At 30.1% G+C, this 17,716-nt stretch overlaps 1 protein-coding gene across 1 annotated transcript in view; it reads right to left on the minus strand.

Moving 5' to 3' along the window:
• Window positions 1-14,045, minus strand: part of LOC129231672 (uncharacterized) — an 88,687-nt gene extending 74,642 nt beyond the window's left edge. Inside the window, exon 1 of the mRNA XM_054866035.1 lies at window positions 13,924-14,045. Within this exon, the coding sequence (XP_054722010.1) occupies window positions 13,924-13,978 (55 nt within the window). The 5' untranslated portion in view covers window positions 13,979-14,045. The remainder of the gene's footprint in view (window positions 1-13,923) is intronic.
• Between the last annotated feature and the right edge of the window lie 3,671 nt (window positions 14,046-17,716).

Here is a 17,716-nt window from a genome sequence, read left to right on the forward strand (position 1 = left end):
TGCATTACTGTGTTGTGATATCGAGCGCCAAAATCAGTAACTGCTGGACCAGCTTCAACTTTCATTATTTTTGAAATAATAATTCGATAATGAAAGCGCGTTATTGTATCGTATAACGTTCCATTTTTAATAACCCTAAACTCTCAGCAGTAAAATTGTTCTTTTGTCAGAGTTGCCAGCAATTTACTACAAAAATGGCGGCATATTCAAATCTTGTGTTAATTTTGGAACACCCTTTACATTTTACTTCAATTTATGTTTTCATTAGCATCGATGCTCATTAGCGTAAAGTTAAATTTTCCCGAGGAAAAGAGGGTGATACGTGTTAGTCAATCTCTAAAGGAAGCGATGGGCTCAAAAAGGTTAAGAACCACTGATGAAGCATGAGATAAAACTTTGTTAAAACATAAGCTATTACTAATATTCAACTGGAAAGCAAAAATTGTGGAAAAAAGTAATAATTTTAACTCATAATGTTTTCTCCATTAAAAATTATTGAATAAAAAAAATAAAAGGGAAACATATCTTGTGAAAGTGGGAAAGAATTCAGATGAAAATGGATGGCATACTATTTCTCAAAAACAATTTTTTTTTAAAGTTTAATTTTTAAAACTTGTGTTGAAATTTTAACTTATTTAAAGAAAGGTTTTCCGAATTTCTTGAAAATAACCTAAACGTTCTCTGGGAGTCACGGGAAAATCGTTATTTTTGTTTCGATGCATTTATCATTCTGCTGTAAATAATTACAGCAGAATATGTTTCAGCAATCACTAATTTTACTTTTGTACATTTCATGTTGTCTCACTCTCATGATTTTGTAAAATGATCTTCTTGGGGTACACAATCGCTAGCTGCTGCTCGCACGTTCATAAACGATGGATTTTCTGTAAGCAATACGCTTTATCAAGAAAAAGTATAAAAAGCAAAACCCAGTCCCAAAAAAATAACAATAGTATTATGCCGACCAAACTGAATGTTTTTCGATGAAAACAATTGAAACGTTTAGCTTTATTTATTTTTAGAAAGCTACGGTCCAGGTAAACACGTATAAGTTAACGGAACGTCTTACGTTATGATGGATCAGGAAATGGTCTGAATGCTTTCCGGGCCATCAACGTGAAGCAGAAAAGATTGAGAAGAAAAAATAAAACTGACTTCTTAGGTGGCTAAGTAAAAGTATGTTACAACTATAAAGTACATAATTTCAATCATTCTTGATTTTTTTTTTTTCAAGAACTTCGTTTACTGAGATAAAATAGAATTCCTATTAAGAAATCTAAATTTCAAAGCGTTACCTCTAAATCCCAATATTGAATATATCTAAAACCTTTCCCGTGAGGTCAGATACTATTATTACGCATCGTAACAAACGATTCCTGCTGGATTCTTAAACTGTTTAAGTGGTACCCGCTTCGCGTATGTCTAAGGAAACTGCGAAAAGCGCAGTTTCTTAAAAGAATACTTTTCGCTTCCCTGAACCTCTGAACTTTTACCCGCATTTCAAGCTGTCAAGGTACTGTAAATTTCAATCATTGTTATTCTTTCGTTTTGAACGAAGCATAAAAGCTGAAATCAACGAACTTCCGCTCTTTTTGCAGATGACCTTTTTCTTTTTATGCAGAATCAAAAGACCAAAAATCAAAAACGTATAAAAGAGAAAAAAACAAGTATAAAGATTTATGCAGGAATTTTTTTTTCTGAAAACCAGATTAAAAACATAAACAAGAAAAAAAAATTAAATTGAATTTTGTCATCTTGAATTCAAATTATGTTTTTCGCAATCACGAGTGTGTTTGTGTATGTAGGCGTGTGTGTTTGTGTGTTGAGGGGAGGTATGTGTGTTTGTGTGTAGAAGGTATGTGTATGTGTGTGTAGGCATGTGTGTTTGTGTCTGTGTGCAGGCATGAGTGTGTGGGTAGTTGTGTGTATGAGTGTTTCTGTGCGTGGGGGCGCGGTATGTGTATGTGTGTGTAGGCATATGTGTTTGCGCCTGTGCAGGCATGAATTTGTGGGTAGTTGTGTGTATGTGTGTGTGAGTTTGTATGTGTGTATGTGTAGGTGTCTGTATGTATACGTGTACGTATGTGTTTGTGTGTGTATGTGTTTGTGTATGTGTGTGTATGTGTTTGTGTGTGTATGTGTGTAGTTGTGTATGCGCGTGTGTGTAGGATATGGATGCAACCTGGAGACGGGTTTCGCTACAGGAGCAGCATCGTGAGGAGCCGGTCGACGGTGATGCTGCAGAGGGTGGCGGGGGGGGGGGATAAAATCATAGGACATCAAAAAACAGTCAAGTGAAAGCAATAAGCAATCGTGATTGCTCAATAATAATAAATTTATCAGATTGCTTCAGACTTGTAATAATTATTCATGTAAATACAGGAGAATTTCGGTCGGAAAAAATAATACGAAGAGTGGTTATATTTTAAAGTAATTTGATTATATCAAAATCGTTATTAATGCTCTTTTACGATTTCTAACCTCCCGAAGTTTGGTTCAATTACTAATAAAAATGAAACAAACTCTATGAAAAAATGTAACAGCAAATAGTTAAAAACAAATGAAGAGAAATGAAATCTACCAAAACACAGTAATAATGAAGTAATACTTGACACTCAAAGATTGAATTAGTAGAGAAAAGCTTTGTGAAGTAAAATTTCTAAATTAAATTATTCCTTCAAAGTCATCTATTGCATTTTGAGTTTCAGTACCTAAAAGTCAAATGCAAAATATGCTATGTTATGTATATACTAACATAGTGCATACAACAAGAGTATGACTTTTAATTAGCAACAAATGAGTTATGAAGCACATTAATTTTACACTTTAGTATTCAAGAAACAAACATGCTATATTTATTGAAGTTCTTGCAAAACATTTCGGAGATTTTCACCCACCCAAATGTGTGCAGAATACTTGTGCAAATGCATTGCACAGTTAGATGTGGCATAAAATTGTTAAAAACTTTAAAAGCAGAGGATAGTTAATATTGTGATTCAAGAGCAGTCCAAAATTTTTCAATTAATCGCAATGCAACTTCGTAATAGTGTTTTTCTTCTTACATCCGGGATAGATGAAACCCAAAATTGCACAACTTTTAAAACAACACAGTAATTCATTAACGAGTTCACAGCTGAGAACCGTAAAATAACTTATTTAAAATTCTAAATTAAGTTAGCTATGTTTTGAGTGCGATTTTCAGTCATATTTAGACTTATATCATTCATCTGCATAAGTTGTCACAAGGAACATTAAAGCTTCTGACTGACTTTAGAAAGGGAATAATTATTTTAGCAGAGCGATTTTTTGTTAAATCTTAAAAATGTGTATGAAAATGTCAGCTACATATAGTGATTGAAATCGCAAACGCACTAAGATAGCAAACACAATGAAAACTGGTTTCTAGTTCAAAGGAAGTATTTGAGAAAATGACCAATGGTTTTTGTATTTGAATTGTGCTCACAAAAACCCTGATTTTTTTTTATTTTTATTTATTTATTTATTTATTTGAAAAACTCTTAAACAGAAGAAATCGAGTTCAAAAAGTGTCTGCTAGCCTCCGCACTCTCTCTATCTCTCTCAGTCTTTCTCTCTTTATGAAAATAAAATTTTACATCAAAATTTAATTTTGGTGATGTAAAAACAGACAATGATCTGTTAAAGATCACAGAAAAAAAAATAAATTCGGATGCATAATTAACAACACAAAGTTGTGTAATGAAAATATGCCGGTAGTAAACCATCAATTTTAGTTCCGACTTCTGTCAGGGTAGTTTTAGACTTCTCTTATTACGCTCAATACAGCTGCCGTTTCAACACTACTTCCACTGTTTGTTTGTTCGTTTTTGTTCAGTTTTTTTTTTTAATTTTTAGTGATTTTAAACAATGAAAATTTAATAATGTATTAAATTAAAGTTTTTAATCTTATTGTTTATTTATAAAATTATTTATTTAATAATGATCTTGATAGAGCTCATTATAATAACATTTACGTCCATCATATTCTAACAAAACTGAATGCGAAAAACAGTATTCACTAAAAGTGGGCACTATATTTAGGACATCTTAGTTAGATAAAAGAAAATATCAAACTTTTTTAAAATACAGATATAAAAATAGTATAAAACCTTTTCTATACGTTTTATCAGGAGTGAAAATAAATGTGTTTACTTGGGCTTCTTGAGAAGAATTTTAAAAAAATTAGAGATATTTTTCCCAATTTTATGTCAAATCCCCGACTTAAACTTTAACCTCTTAAATCTTTTAGACATTTAGGTTCGTTTTTAGTCGGTCACGTTGCTTTTGAAATGTATCAGGAAGTTTGTTTGAGACAATATGTATTTTAGTTTCCCAACCCATTTCCTATTCAAGAGGATCTTAGCTTGCACCGAAATGAAAATGCCAGCATAACTAGACATAATAAATAGTTTCATATAAAATTCTCAACCTCGATTTCATAAGTTCCTAAACAAAAAGAAAAAAAAAAACCTGACCTTTGTAGTCATTTAGGGTTAGAATTGTTGGTAAATAACAGTCGTGAGTTTTAAGAGCCAATACAAGTTCACCTATAGCCCTAGGTAACGATAATTACAAATGTGTAGCAAAAGAAAGGTTGCGTCCTGTTTCTGATAAATTAAGAATACTAGGAAAAACTTGAGTTCCTTCCTTGTGTTACTGTTGTTTAATGCATGTCCAAATGAGAAGTGATAGCATTTTCATTGGATATGCGGATCGGTTGATCTCTGTGCCACTTTTAAACGTTCATAGATTTGGAAATGAGTCATGATTTACCGAGTTCCTTCGATAAGAGGTTATGGGAGCTTCTTTTTCCCAACAATCTTTAAGTTAACCGGTGAATGTTATTTGTTGCATTTAAAACGGTGAAAAAAATGTCGTCTTTATAATATTAAATACAAGGAAGTGATGACTTATAACCAACAGCATTGGTTCTTAGCGTTTAAAAATTCGCACGCGAATGTACGAATGGAACAGTAAAAATCTTTATCGGTTGGTTGAAGATGTTTAATGCTGATTTTCAAAATTTTCCGCAAAAGTTTTATCAAAACAAAAAAGAAAGAAGCCAGGGGAAAATGAAATTTCAAAGCACCCATTGTTAGTGACAACGGAAATAAAGACTTCAGCAATACGTTCTCATGTTTTTAAAAATCCAAATCACACGCTGGGTAGCTTAAGCATCAAATTAATAAAATTTTGTAAAATCTATGATCGGAGTAAAAATATTTTTACTGCTTTATCTGAAAAACATTTTTACTTAAAAAAAAAAGAAAAGAAAAGAAATTATAATAAAAAAAATAAAGAAAGAAAGAAGCAACATTAAACAGTAGTTAATCATAGAATTTTGAATTAAAATGCAATATATATATATATATATATATATATATATATATATATATATATATATATATATATATATATATATATATATATATATATATATGTATATAGCTGAAGACGACTGCAAACATAGGAAAGGAGCCAGTCGGAGTTCGATAAAATCATCGATCAAAATAGCCTCTGAAATCCTATATAGAAGACGTTCTGCATAGAGCTTTGTATGTTTTTTCTTTCGCTTAAACTTTTCCTTTTTTTCTCTCTGTCCCCCCCCCCCCTCTCTCTCTTCAGTTAACGAATGACAACTGCATAATTCATACTTTTCATGCTTTTTAAAAAACTAAACAACACACACACATTTGTCCAATTTAAACATCAAATTAGCACCACAATAAATTGCTTGCATAAAATTTATGAACAGAGTGAAAACATTTCTAGTGTTTTACTGAAAACTCACTTTCTCTTTTCAAAACGATAATAGTAATGATTAAGAGGCAGTATTTAACAGCATTCTATTACAAATATTCAATAAAAATGCAAAAAAAAAAAATCTATTTATCTAACAACTGTTGCTAACATAAAAGAAATATGAAGAAATTGGATAAAACCATCCATCCTTAAATCCTGCATAGAGACGAGACCTTTTTTAATCTACAAATTGCTATTGCATTATTTATAGAAACGCTAATTTATTGAATTATTTTGTCTTTGTGTCTTTTTCTATCCAAAGTGAGAATAATTTTACATGATGCAGAAAATACTATATTTTACCATTAGTACGAAAATCAAATTCGCTCGTTTTGTCTTTTTGCTGTGTTTCTGTTACTAGTTGTAAAAAAGAAATGTTTGCTGGCACTAAAGAAGCAAAACAATCAGTTGTCAAGTAATCCTTACACCGACGGAATTGCAAGTGGTTTTAAAACCTTCGCTAGCTCAAGGTCTTCGTTTCAAATTCCATGCGAGTTAGTAAGAAAATGCAAGTATTTTACAATCCAGCAAGGAATGCTAAACAGGGTATTACAAGACAAAAGAAGTCATCACTTTTTTTTTTGGCACTTAAGTTATGTAAACTCACTTTCAGCTCTTAGGAGGAAAAGTCTAATGAATCATTAGAGATAAAATCTTTTTTGAATGAATGAGAATAATATTAATTTTAACAAATCGCAAATTATCACCACAAAAATTGTATGTAAATGGACGAATCTCTAAAGAACCATTTTATAAAGTTTTAGTCTGAGAATTATTGAGAGCTATTTGTGAAAAATACCGACGAAAAAATGCAATGAAAATTAATTGTGCGTAGAGTAATGTTTAACATTTGTTTTGCGGCTTTAATATTTTTATTAAGAGCTTTAAAGTTCTCAAATTGATGCATTGTTAATTACAATAACAATATTTTTGATTGTAAATAGCAGCTTACATCAATTGAAAATACAATCTAGAAAAATATCCCGAAATATTTCAACACACTTGATTATACTAAATTCGAGGAAAATTCCGTATTATACTATTACTAAAATATAAGCATAGAGACAAAAAATTTGGACATCAAAAGCAGTAGTAAAAAGTTTTAAAACCTTACCCATAAACTAGTTTTAAAAACAATAGTAGGAACTTTTACCTTACATTTATTAAAAACCGAAGTTGTATTGTTTTTATACGCAGATTTTTTTTACTATTATCGCTTTAGAGTTTCAGCAATTCATAAAATTTGGTGGGAAATGATTCTGCTTTTAGCTTGTAAACGAATTAACAAATTAATCTTAAGTTTCTTAAAGCAATAAAAAAGGATAAACATCAGAAAAAAACTTTTAGACACCAAATATTATTTTAATTAAAAGCAGCGTCTGTCTCTCTCCGGAAACAACAGTAATACCAAAATACTAATGATTATTTGAGATTTCCTGAAAAGTGTTCAGCATAACTCATGAAATAATTAATGATTAATAGTTAAACATTTACGTTACTAATTTTTTTAAATTCTGAAATTGTATGAAAAGTGTCGATTATTTTTTAAATTCTTTTTGAGCTTGAGCAACACATAAAATTTGGTGGAATTTGCTTTGAGCTTTCTAACGTATTGATAAATTCATCGCAAATTTCTTAAAGCAGTGTAAAAAGGAAAAACATCATTTAAAGAAACTTTATTGTCGAAATCTTCTTTTCCTCAAAAGCAAAAGCTCTCACATTGAGAAAGTAAAAACATTAGAGTTATCATTATTCGCAGCAACTTTTTTTTTTGCATGAAATATATTGTTTAAGTGAAAAGAGGTTTATGCCAAAATTTCATCTGACCAAAAAAAAAAAAAAAAAAAGCTATAAGAAAAGCAGTTTAATCCCTCATTAAACATATTTTGCGGTAAATTTTATGTTCAGAAAATGTATCCATTGACATTTTTTCAAATTTTAAATTTCTTCTCGAGCAGATTCAATCCAAATTTATTTATTACTTGTGTTACAGAACTGATAATCACGTATTTTTGATTGGTTCTTACTCTTATTTGTGTAATATTTATAATGCCTTAATCACACCGTGAACTTTTGTGTCGTTTTTTTTTTTCTATATGATCCTTTATAATTTAATTGACTGCTCCGATATTGTTAATTCCTTTCAATTTGCTGTCCCAAATAAAACTCTTAGGCGTCATTCATGTTTTAAAAATATTTTTACCAAATTTAACTATATATTTTTGTCTTTTTAAATTTTACAAACATTTTAACATTTATTGCCGCGATTTAGATATTTTCAACATGACATTTTATAATTTTAAGTATAGATGTTTTCATATTTTAAGTGTATAATTTGTTTTAATTGCAAGTTTTATGTTATTTGCCTCTGTGATTGAATTTTTTCTGTAGTGTGCAATACGTTATAAATAAATAAGTACATATAAAGTTCTGCAAAAACTTTGCTTTTTTCATTTTTTTATTGGAATTTAATGCAGCGGAAATAAAAGGAGATAGTAAAATAGTCTTTATTTCGATTATAATAGTTTTCTGTGAGCTACTATGGCAAAAAAAAAATTTTTCTTATAAATACAAAGATTTTATTTCTGTTAAAATATAAAAGAAATGAGTATATTTTTTTTAATTTTAAGAGGTGAGGGGAATGCGGTTGGTTTGAAATGTCATAGATGTTATATCCTACGAGAGTCTTGATTAAAGAAATATCAGTTTTAAATGATATTATTTATTCATACCAATTCGCATCAGTTTTTTTTTTTCTTTTTGAAATTTACTACACATGAATTCATACAGGGTGTTCCGTTTTAACCTGCAAGACCTTTATTTTCGCAACCGTTAGTCCTAGATGTATACTTCCAATTGCAAAAATTTTCAAAATCAGACGCAGGGTTAAGATATTGAAAGTTTGAAGTGAAAATAAAAATGAGTCAAAAAATACAAAATTTAACTTTTTATACGGGCCCCAGGTCCTCTAACTTATATTTAGGGAAATAATGTCCATTGAAAAATAATTCCAACAAAACAATTTTGAAATTAGTACGAACAATATTCACCGAGATATGAAACGCAGCGTTTTGTGACTTACACCACTTTTCACCCGCCGTCAATAACACCTTTTGGGGGAAAATATAGTGGTTAACAAGTGTTTAAAACTACATGTACACATTGTGTTATTTTTCAAATTATTCGAAGTTTTTTAGTGTGTTTTGCATAACATTTGCATTTATTTTTGAATAGCAAAGAAAAATATAAATATACTTTGATTTTCTTACTTTGACGACCTGTCATTCTTCTGAAAGAGCGATAAGTTCCAACCTCATCTTCTGTATGATCCCTTAAAACTTTAAACTGGACTATCTCCTTGAGTTTTGATCGCACAAATGTGAAGTTTTTTGTTTTAGTAATAGTTTTCAATGGAGAATATTTCTCTAAATATTAGTTAGAGGACCTAAGAACTGTATAAAAAGTTAAATTTCGTATTTTTTGACCTATTTTTCATTTTGCTTCAAACTGTCAATATCTTAACTCTGCATCTGATTTTGAACATTTTTGCAATTGGAAGTATACATCTAGGACTAACGGTTGCGAAAATTATGGTCTTGCAGGTTAAAACGGAACACCTTGTATAATTTTAACATTTCTAAAACCGCGTGTTATTTTTCTTCACTACACCCTTTTCAAAATACATAGGCATTATGCTTGAATCATGTACACTATTATGTGATGATGTAATCCATTACTTCATAAAAAGATTATCTTAACTTAATGTCGCATAGATTTTTCTTCAGGGCGCTTACAGTATTAGCAGAATCAAAAAACAAAAATCAACATATAAATCAAGGAATAAAAAATAAAGTGATTAGGAGGGGGGAAATCTCATTGTAATTATTGAAAAGGGAAAAAAAGTGAGAATTGAGTGGGTAATAAATGAAACTTTGAAAAAGACAAGCAGACATGATACTTTTAAATCAATGTGTGTGTAAATATCGTCTGTATGGGAAAGTCTTTAAAGTTAGGATTTTTCTTTCTCGTTCTTTCTTTTTTGGTCGCGTTCAAAGATAAATAGCCTGGGCTCAAGGACCTGGCACTTTGCTCATGATGAAAAATACAAACTATCATAAGCTTCATATTCTCGTGTTTTCCTCAACCATTTTTAATAATCTGGAGCACATAGTTGAATATGTGTCTCGTCAAAGGAACAAGAATTAACTTTATGCAATTTTTGTTTTCAGAAACATGTTGTTGGTAACTTACTCGAGCTAGACAGAACAAATCTTGCTCCTGATTTGCAACGGCAAGTTCAAACGCGTCTACAATATAGATATCAACTTACTGTTTTAGCACTTACGAATGACACTTATTAACATTTACTTGTTATGAATGACGTTAATTAAGAATATGAATGTCATATCAATGTTTTATCACTTATGGATGGCCCATATTAACATTCACTTGTTATGAATGGCACTTATTAACACTTACTTGGTCTGAATAGCACTTATTAACAATACGGATGTCATCTTATTGTTTTAACACTACGGCACTAATTAAGAACATGGATGTAATCTTAATGTTTTGCATTTCATATACTTTAGAATTCAAAATTATCATAACAGTTGGTAAATACAAACTCTGTTGTGGAGTTAAGTGGCTACAATTCCCTTCCCATTTCAAAAATGATTTCACTTCATCATTCTTTTCTCGTACTTGTTCTTTTTTTTTCTATGAGCAAGGAACGTTTCTGTTTAAAATTCATCGTATTACCTCATAGCTTTTACTTGTGGACAATCGTCATATGTCACTTGACGCAAGGACGTCTAGATTGGTCTGTGGGCGTCTCTAAGTTTCATGCTACAAGAATTCAGGATCTTCGTAATGCCGGCTCGTCACGAAGCATGGGTGCGGATTCTATCACTGCAAGAAGTGTCCCGATTACGCAGTAGACCGTAATAGCTTCGGAATCATGGAAGGAAGTAAAAGCCGCAAGAGCTTTAGGGTGTTTAACAAAAGTCTGCTAAAGAGATAACTTATTTCTTTGCATTTAAAGCGAGCAATTAGGTTTCTCGCATCACTAGATCATAAGTTTCCCTCCTGGTGCGATATTGGATAACGTATTATCTTTTAAGCGGTGAAGGATAAACAAAAGTTTTTTTCATTACTGGAAGGTTGAGACAAAAGATGTTTCATGAATCGTCTCTCCTTCATAGTATCTTTGGACTTGGAAGTTTCGGTTTTGATTCTTTTGCAGAGAGCATAATAATTAGATACGAGCAAAAAATTGCATAGATGAGAGGAAAATTAGGTCAAGGAAAATCCTTAAAGTCTTTTGTAAATGATTCACATGAGTTAAAAAATGTTTTTTCTGCCTTCTAAAGCCATTTATATAAAGGGAAGAGTTGCCGATAAATACGTTAAACATGTTCTTCTTTTGATTGGTAATATCAGCTTTATACAGATTGGGGAGTAAGTTTCAGCTAATTTAACCAACTACAATAACGTTAAATAAAATCTGATTGCAACATTTTCATTTAGCCTGAAAGTCATAAAAGTATTCTCGTAAATACTTACTACTGCAAAAAAGCAATGTATGAACGAAATAATTTAATAAGATGATACGTGCAGAAGTTTCCTTTTAAAAGAACTTCTCCGGGAAAATTAAATTTTTACAAAGCTACAATGTTCTATAAATTAAGAATTTTAGACTCTATATTTTTTGGGAAATGAAATAAAGTTAAGAAAAGATACCTATACCTTTTCCTTACCCCCTCACATGCTGGAAATTTCTGCTTTCATACTGACTGAAAACTGTTTGGATGTGTATATGTAAGAACATGTTTGCTTCTGAAAATCTAGAGTTCGATCGTTTTATTGCCATGTATATGTTATTCACGCAAATACAAATTCATGACATTTAAGAAATATTGATGCGATAAAAGCTCCGATTTGAATCATCATTTATTGTATTCATAAATACATTGCCACTAGTAACAAAATTGTTTTATAATTTTTCTTTTATAAAAACGTCTGTAATGAGAAATAGACTTTCAGCATTAGTTAATTCGTTCAACAAAGTTTGCATTATTTTCTTAAGTACTTATTTTTTTCTTAAATTCTTTTCTTTGTAACATCTATAGTGATTCTACCAGAAACCAGAATATCTATTGGTATACATATTGCGCAAGTATGGCATTCAAAGTTGTAAATATTATGCAATTATCACTACGTTCTGTTACAAAGTTTTTAAAAAACTGAATAAAAAAAAAAGTGTTAATTTTTATCATGTTTATTAATTTTCAAGAAAAATATTATTTGAAAAATTTTCATTCAAAAACCCAGTTTCACACTTCCCAGTTGCAACGAAGAAATCAAGGTTAATATTTTATATAATCTACCTATGATATGTGTGTGAGTTAATAAGTGAACCATCCCTTCACAAAAAATTCCTCGTTACGCCACTGTGTATAACATAATGTTAATTTCTCAATACATATTTAGATTCCATACAAAGTTGTTGTTGTTTTTAAACATATAACTTATTTTCATATATTTCAATTTTCCTGCAAAAATACTGCAACTGTGCAACTGTACAGAATCGTAAAATACCAAATATTTCCGCAGCAAAAACTAATAATTTCAAAAATTGGGAATAAAATAAAATAAAATAATTGTAAGATATAAAATGCATTCAATAACATAAAGAAACTACTATATTCTTAAAACACATTATCAGTACTACTTTTCATAAATTCAAATACATGCAAGCAAGCCGTTATAAATGAAAGATTTATAACAATTAAAATTTGCTTGTTTACTGCTAATTTAACTCATTTCTGTTTTAAGAGAAACAAAATTTTATTTTCGTAAATTTAATGAACTATTGTGAGTCAATTTTAACTATAGGAGTAAGAATACTGAAATTACAATTAGTTATAAAATTTATTTGTAGCTCGCGATATTTTTTGCAATACATTTTTTCATAGCAAAATAAAAAATGAATATATAGATTAGAGATGCACCGAATATTCGGTTCGTATCCGGTATACTGCCTATTTGGTAGGCAAACTGAATACTTGGTTCGGAGGAATACTTTTAATATTCAGTAACCGAATATTAAACAAATTTGAATATTTGACTATTGAAAAGCGAACACATATTTTTATGTACAATAAATGAAAGTTATACTGTAGCACTAAAGTACAACTAATATTATCACATTCAAAGTGATTTTAATGTAAAAGAAAGCACGCAGATGTTGTATTTCAACTTTACTGCTCTTCATTACTTCTTAAATCTTATGACACATTACATCAACTATGCTATTACAAACTCATTAAAATACGAAACAGTACCAGAAAAAGTGAGATATTAAGTGTTCATAAATATATAATGACAAATACATATTTATGAACACTGGAGCTTTCTTTAAACATTCAGCTCCATATTTAAAGAGACAACTGCTAGTTTTTTCTTCATATTTGGAGCTGAAAAAAAGCTATTTCACAAATTATTGAAAAGGTGATTAATAATAACAAACACTTGGATATTAAATTTTGCAGTATTTTAATTACTGAATATTTACACCATCTGAGATATTAAATACTCTTTAAAAACAAATCATAGCAATCAATACTAGTATATTATGGTGCGTGAACATTAGGACATTAGGGTTTCTACAAAATTATTTATTTATAGCTTAACGAGATCAGTTATGAGATCACATGTCAGGAATGAAACCAATGATCAGTTTAAGCAGAATTTCTGATCAACATAAACCAAATTAATCATTTACTATATATTAATTTGCTTTTTGGAAAGATTTATTTTAAATTAATAATTATACTTTTAATGCAAATAAATTTAGGATTTTAAGTGGAACTACATTTAAATTTCATGTTCGGCACAAAATTAATAAACTATTTTAAACTGGCATAAAATAAAAACAAAACTAACGAGATATTCGGTATTCGGTTGAATATTCGGTTAGAATTTTAACCGAATTATCGGTTTTCGGTTTTCAGCAAAATATGATATTCGGTGCAACTCTAATATAAATTCATAAAATAGAAATTAAAAGTCAGAAAAGTTTGAAATTTTTTTTATAAATACCTATCAATAGAAGAAAAATCAACGAATTATTCTTCATCATCCGTAGAAAATTCATAATGCCGCCGAAACTAAGTTTCTATCGACGAGCGAAAACGGATTCGCTCTTTCTCCGCCAATTCGCGAAATAACGGAGGCAATGACCGAATATTTGAGAAACCTGCTCTTTTGTACGAGCCGGTGAAGGCCTATATTACAGCTCGCGTAATGTGTGGTTTGGCGATCATACGCAAGCGAATCCGCACCTTTAGGCGCCAAGTTTTTTCTCGTGATTGAACTCAAGGTATAGCAGGATGCGTTATTCTTTTTATTGATTATGAGTTAAATAAAAAACTGACCGATTCCTGCTTTCAATGCAGCCGATTCGTATTTTTTGACACTATTTAAAGGTATGTGTGTCGTAAGAAATGGAAGCCGAGAAACAATCATAGAAGTAAAGTATAGCGAGAAAACCTAGCTGGGACTATAATGGGTACAATATTGTGTTTTAAAAAACTGTTATCTGAATTATTTTGACCAGGGTTCGCGCGGGGTAGCTAAAAAAATACCATGGCGACTAGATTTTTCAGAACAAAAATCTTTCAAAAGTCATGTTACTCTGAATTTTACCCAAAACTCTGATAAATTATTTGACTGGCACCTAAACTGTTTTCTTGATTTCTATGATTTTACAATTTTTGTCGGTCTCTGATTATGTCTTTTTACGGCTTTGTCAGAAACTTAATGCTTATGAAGTCAATGTCAGCTTTGAAAATCCTCAGCTCTGGCGCATTGCCCCTCCCCCCAAAAAAAGAATTTTAAGAGATACTTTTAATGCATTCATTTATACAAACTGATGTCAAATCGCAAAAGCCAACATTTTATTCCTTTTTATTTATCATCTAAAATATGGGCGAAATCGTTAGCTAATAGGAGATATCAAAATATCTCCTATTAGCTTTTTCGAAATTTCACTTTTATTGTGAAAAGTGCTCTTTTAAAACGTTAAACGATTTTTATTTCTTCCCAAAATGTTAATTCTGCTGTTTTGCATTCCATTCATCAGTAATAATTCCAGTTAAAATAATATTTTTATTATTTTGCTTAAAAATCTATAAAAATCGCTTGATGTTTCGAGCTTAAATTCTGAGCGATTGAAAAGAAACATTTTTTAAATATAATTCTATCTGAAGCTAAGTGTTTGTAGGTACTGTTGTAGAAAAAATTTGGGTCTTTCAAGGGCAATTCAGATAAAACAATACGACTATACGACTATATGAACTGTGAACTCTATCGTGCTGCAAAAACTATAAATTGTATTTGTATTATTAAGATTAAAACATAGAGCAGCGTATGGCGCAATACTTATCATCAATTTTGTATCTGCGGGAGATTTTTTGCAATCATCGCTCAAAGTTATGCTAACAAATTAATTGTTAATTAATTATTAAAATTGAAGCTCTCTTAACTTTTATTTACTGAAAATACTTTGAGAAAAAACGCACTTTTCAATGTGAAAAAAATCAATTTTTTAAACTGATATTTGGAAAACAAACCTTCAGATACATCCATAAGTCTTAATAAAATTTGAAGCGAGACGGTTCTACAAAAAGTGGTCCTGGTGCATTTTCACATAAACTAAAAGCAAATCCTGTATATAGTTTATCACATAAGATGAATTTTTAGATGCTTGGCGTGTTATAAATTAACTACTGATTGCTTAGCAGTAAGTTACCGCCCCTAAGCAAGGGCTAAGGCAGAACTACGCTGTCTGGTATATTGCATACTGATTGCTTATAATTTTTTTAATTTGAAGTATACTATCAGAAAACTAAGTGCAGCTCTTTGTTTGCTTTGCGTTCAAAATTAACGGGAGTAACTCAAAACTCAACCGCTGGTAAATCTTTTTAAATAAGAACAAAGTTACTATCTCTTAACTAATAGCAGTTGGGTGAAACGGCACTTCCGTATAAGAACGGTAAAACAAAAACCGGAGTCATTGCCGGTGTTAAAAAAAAGGAAATAAATAAATAAGGAACTGCAACATTTGGAGCGCATTTTTCATACGAATGAACTCCCAGTCTGACGCCAGATAAATAAGGTAGAGAAACTACTGGACCTAAGAACTTTCTGGACCAATAAAAGCCAAGCTGATGGGATGCGTAAACTTACTTGTACTAACATTCTAGGTTAACTCTGTCATGTTTCATATGTAAAACAAAAGAAAAATACTGAAAATTTGAGCATAGACCAAAAACACGTACGGGAAAGGGAGCCATAAGAGTAATTTTTTTTTTCATTTCTTAATTTTTCAAAAATTATTATCAATTTCTCAGAGCAAAAGTGTCCCCATGATTGAACAGTCTTTTCTATGTGCCCTAGATTTTTTGTCCGATTTTTAAAAAGTAAATTTCTTTACTTTATAATTTTTTTTTTAAATGTCTTCAATTATTCTCATGTACCCCTATTGAGGAGTACATGTGAACAAGCCTAGGACAGATATGAACATGATTGAAAAATGCAGGTTAAGAGTCGCATTTCAACGAAAAATTCTATAATATGAAACATATACGTATATACCAATTATATTGAAGGGTTTGTAATCTACACTGTGTCAGTTTAAATTGTGTAGTAACTGTCAAGAGTAAATATTTCTGCCGAATTATAAAACTCTTTTAACCGTCAAAATTTTAAAGTTTCGTAGCATGTTCTAATCACTGGATCGACAAGAAAAAAAAAAAACTTATAAGACTAAACAAGATAAAGAATATTTTATTATGTAAAGAATATTTTTGTTATATGGTACATTATTTAAACTTCCTACAGAATATGATGATGAATTTAAAAACTATTTTAAACTTTATAGGTAAAGGAAAATATTTTGTCTTTTTTCCACTTATAAATATTATGTAACACTAAATTGTTCACCAACTATTTAGAAAGAAAAGAATTTAAAAAATGAAAAATAATAAAATAAATAAACAAATAATAATGATGTTATAATAATGAACAATAAATTTACAAGCTGAATGCACGAAAATATTAATTATAAAACTTTACACCTTTTTTTAAGATTTATAATTACCCTACACTAATATTATACTACGGAGAGGATATAGAACTGTTCTCAAGTGCCCCGTCCTCTGCTTTTGAACTAATCGGTGAATTCCTGGAAAAAGGAGACATGACACTTGAATTTTAAAAAGTAATCTTCTGCCACTTGCCATATACCATTCTATTCAGAAATAAATGAATTTCTTAAATCTTAACTTGTTTTTTCCAAATAGTTTGATGGCAAACAATGTTTGGTTTTAAAACAATGTTTTGTGATTTTATTTCTTCTATTTTATGTGATGAAACTTATGAAAACTACACTTAAAAATTCCTTAGCATGTGAAAATCATTTTCGTATGACATGTTTGTGATATGACAAGCCAATTCAAACAGAAACATTTGCTTACAAACTTGAAATTTATATTGGAACAATACAATATTTTGAAACTGCATTCAGATTTGTTGCCACAAGTCACAGGAAAGGACTGTTAAGAGCACTGGTTTAACTGTTAAACGTACTACGAAGAGATCAGTAAATTCAAATATCAACTTTCACAAAGATGGAGTAATATCCATTCTCATCCTGACACACAAAATATGCACTATTTGAATCCTGTAATAAGTTATGTTATTGAATATAAGTAAGTACTTCAACAAATCTACTTCAATAAATCGAAGAAGATTTCACTTCAAAGTGGGAACAGGACTGAGGACAGTTATAAATAATGTTAAAAATGAAGATACAGCTGAATCAAACACACCA

This window comes from Uloborus diversus, chromosome 10 (genome assembly GCF_026930045.1).
Source record: "Uloborus diversus isolate 005 chromosome 10, Udiv.v.3.1, whole genome shotgun sequence".
Lineage (NCBI taxonomy): Eukaryota > Metazoa > Arthropoda > Arachnida > Araneae > Uloboridae > Uloborus > Uloborus diversus.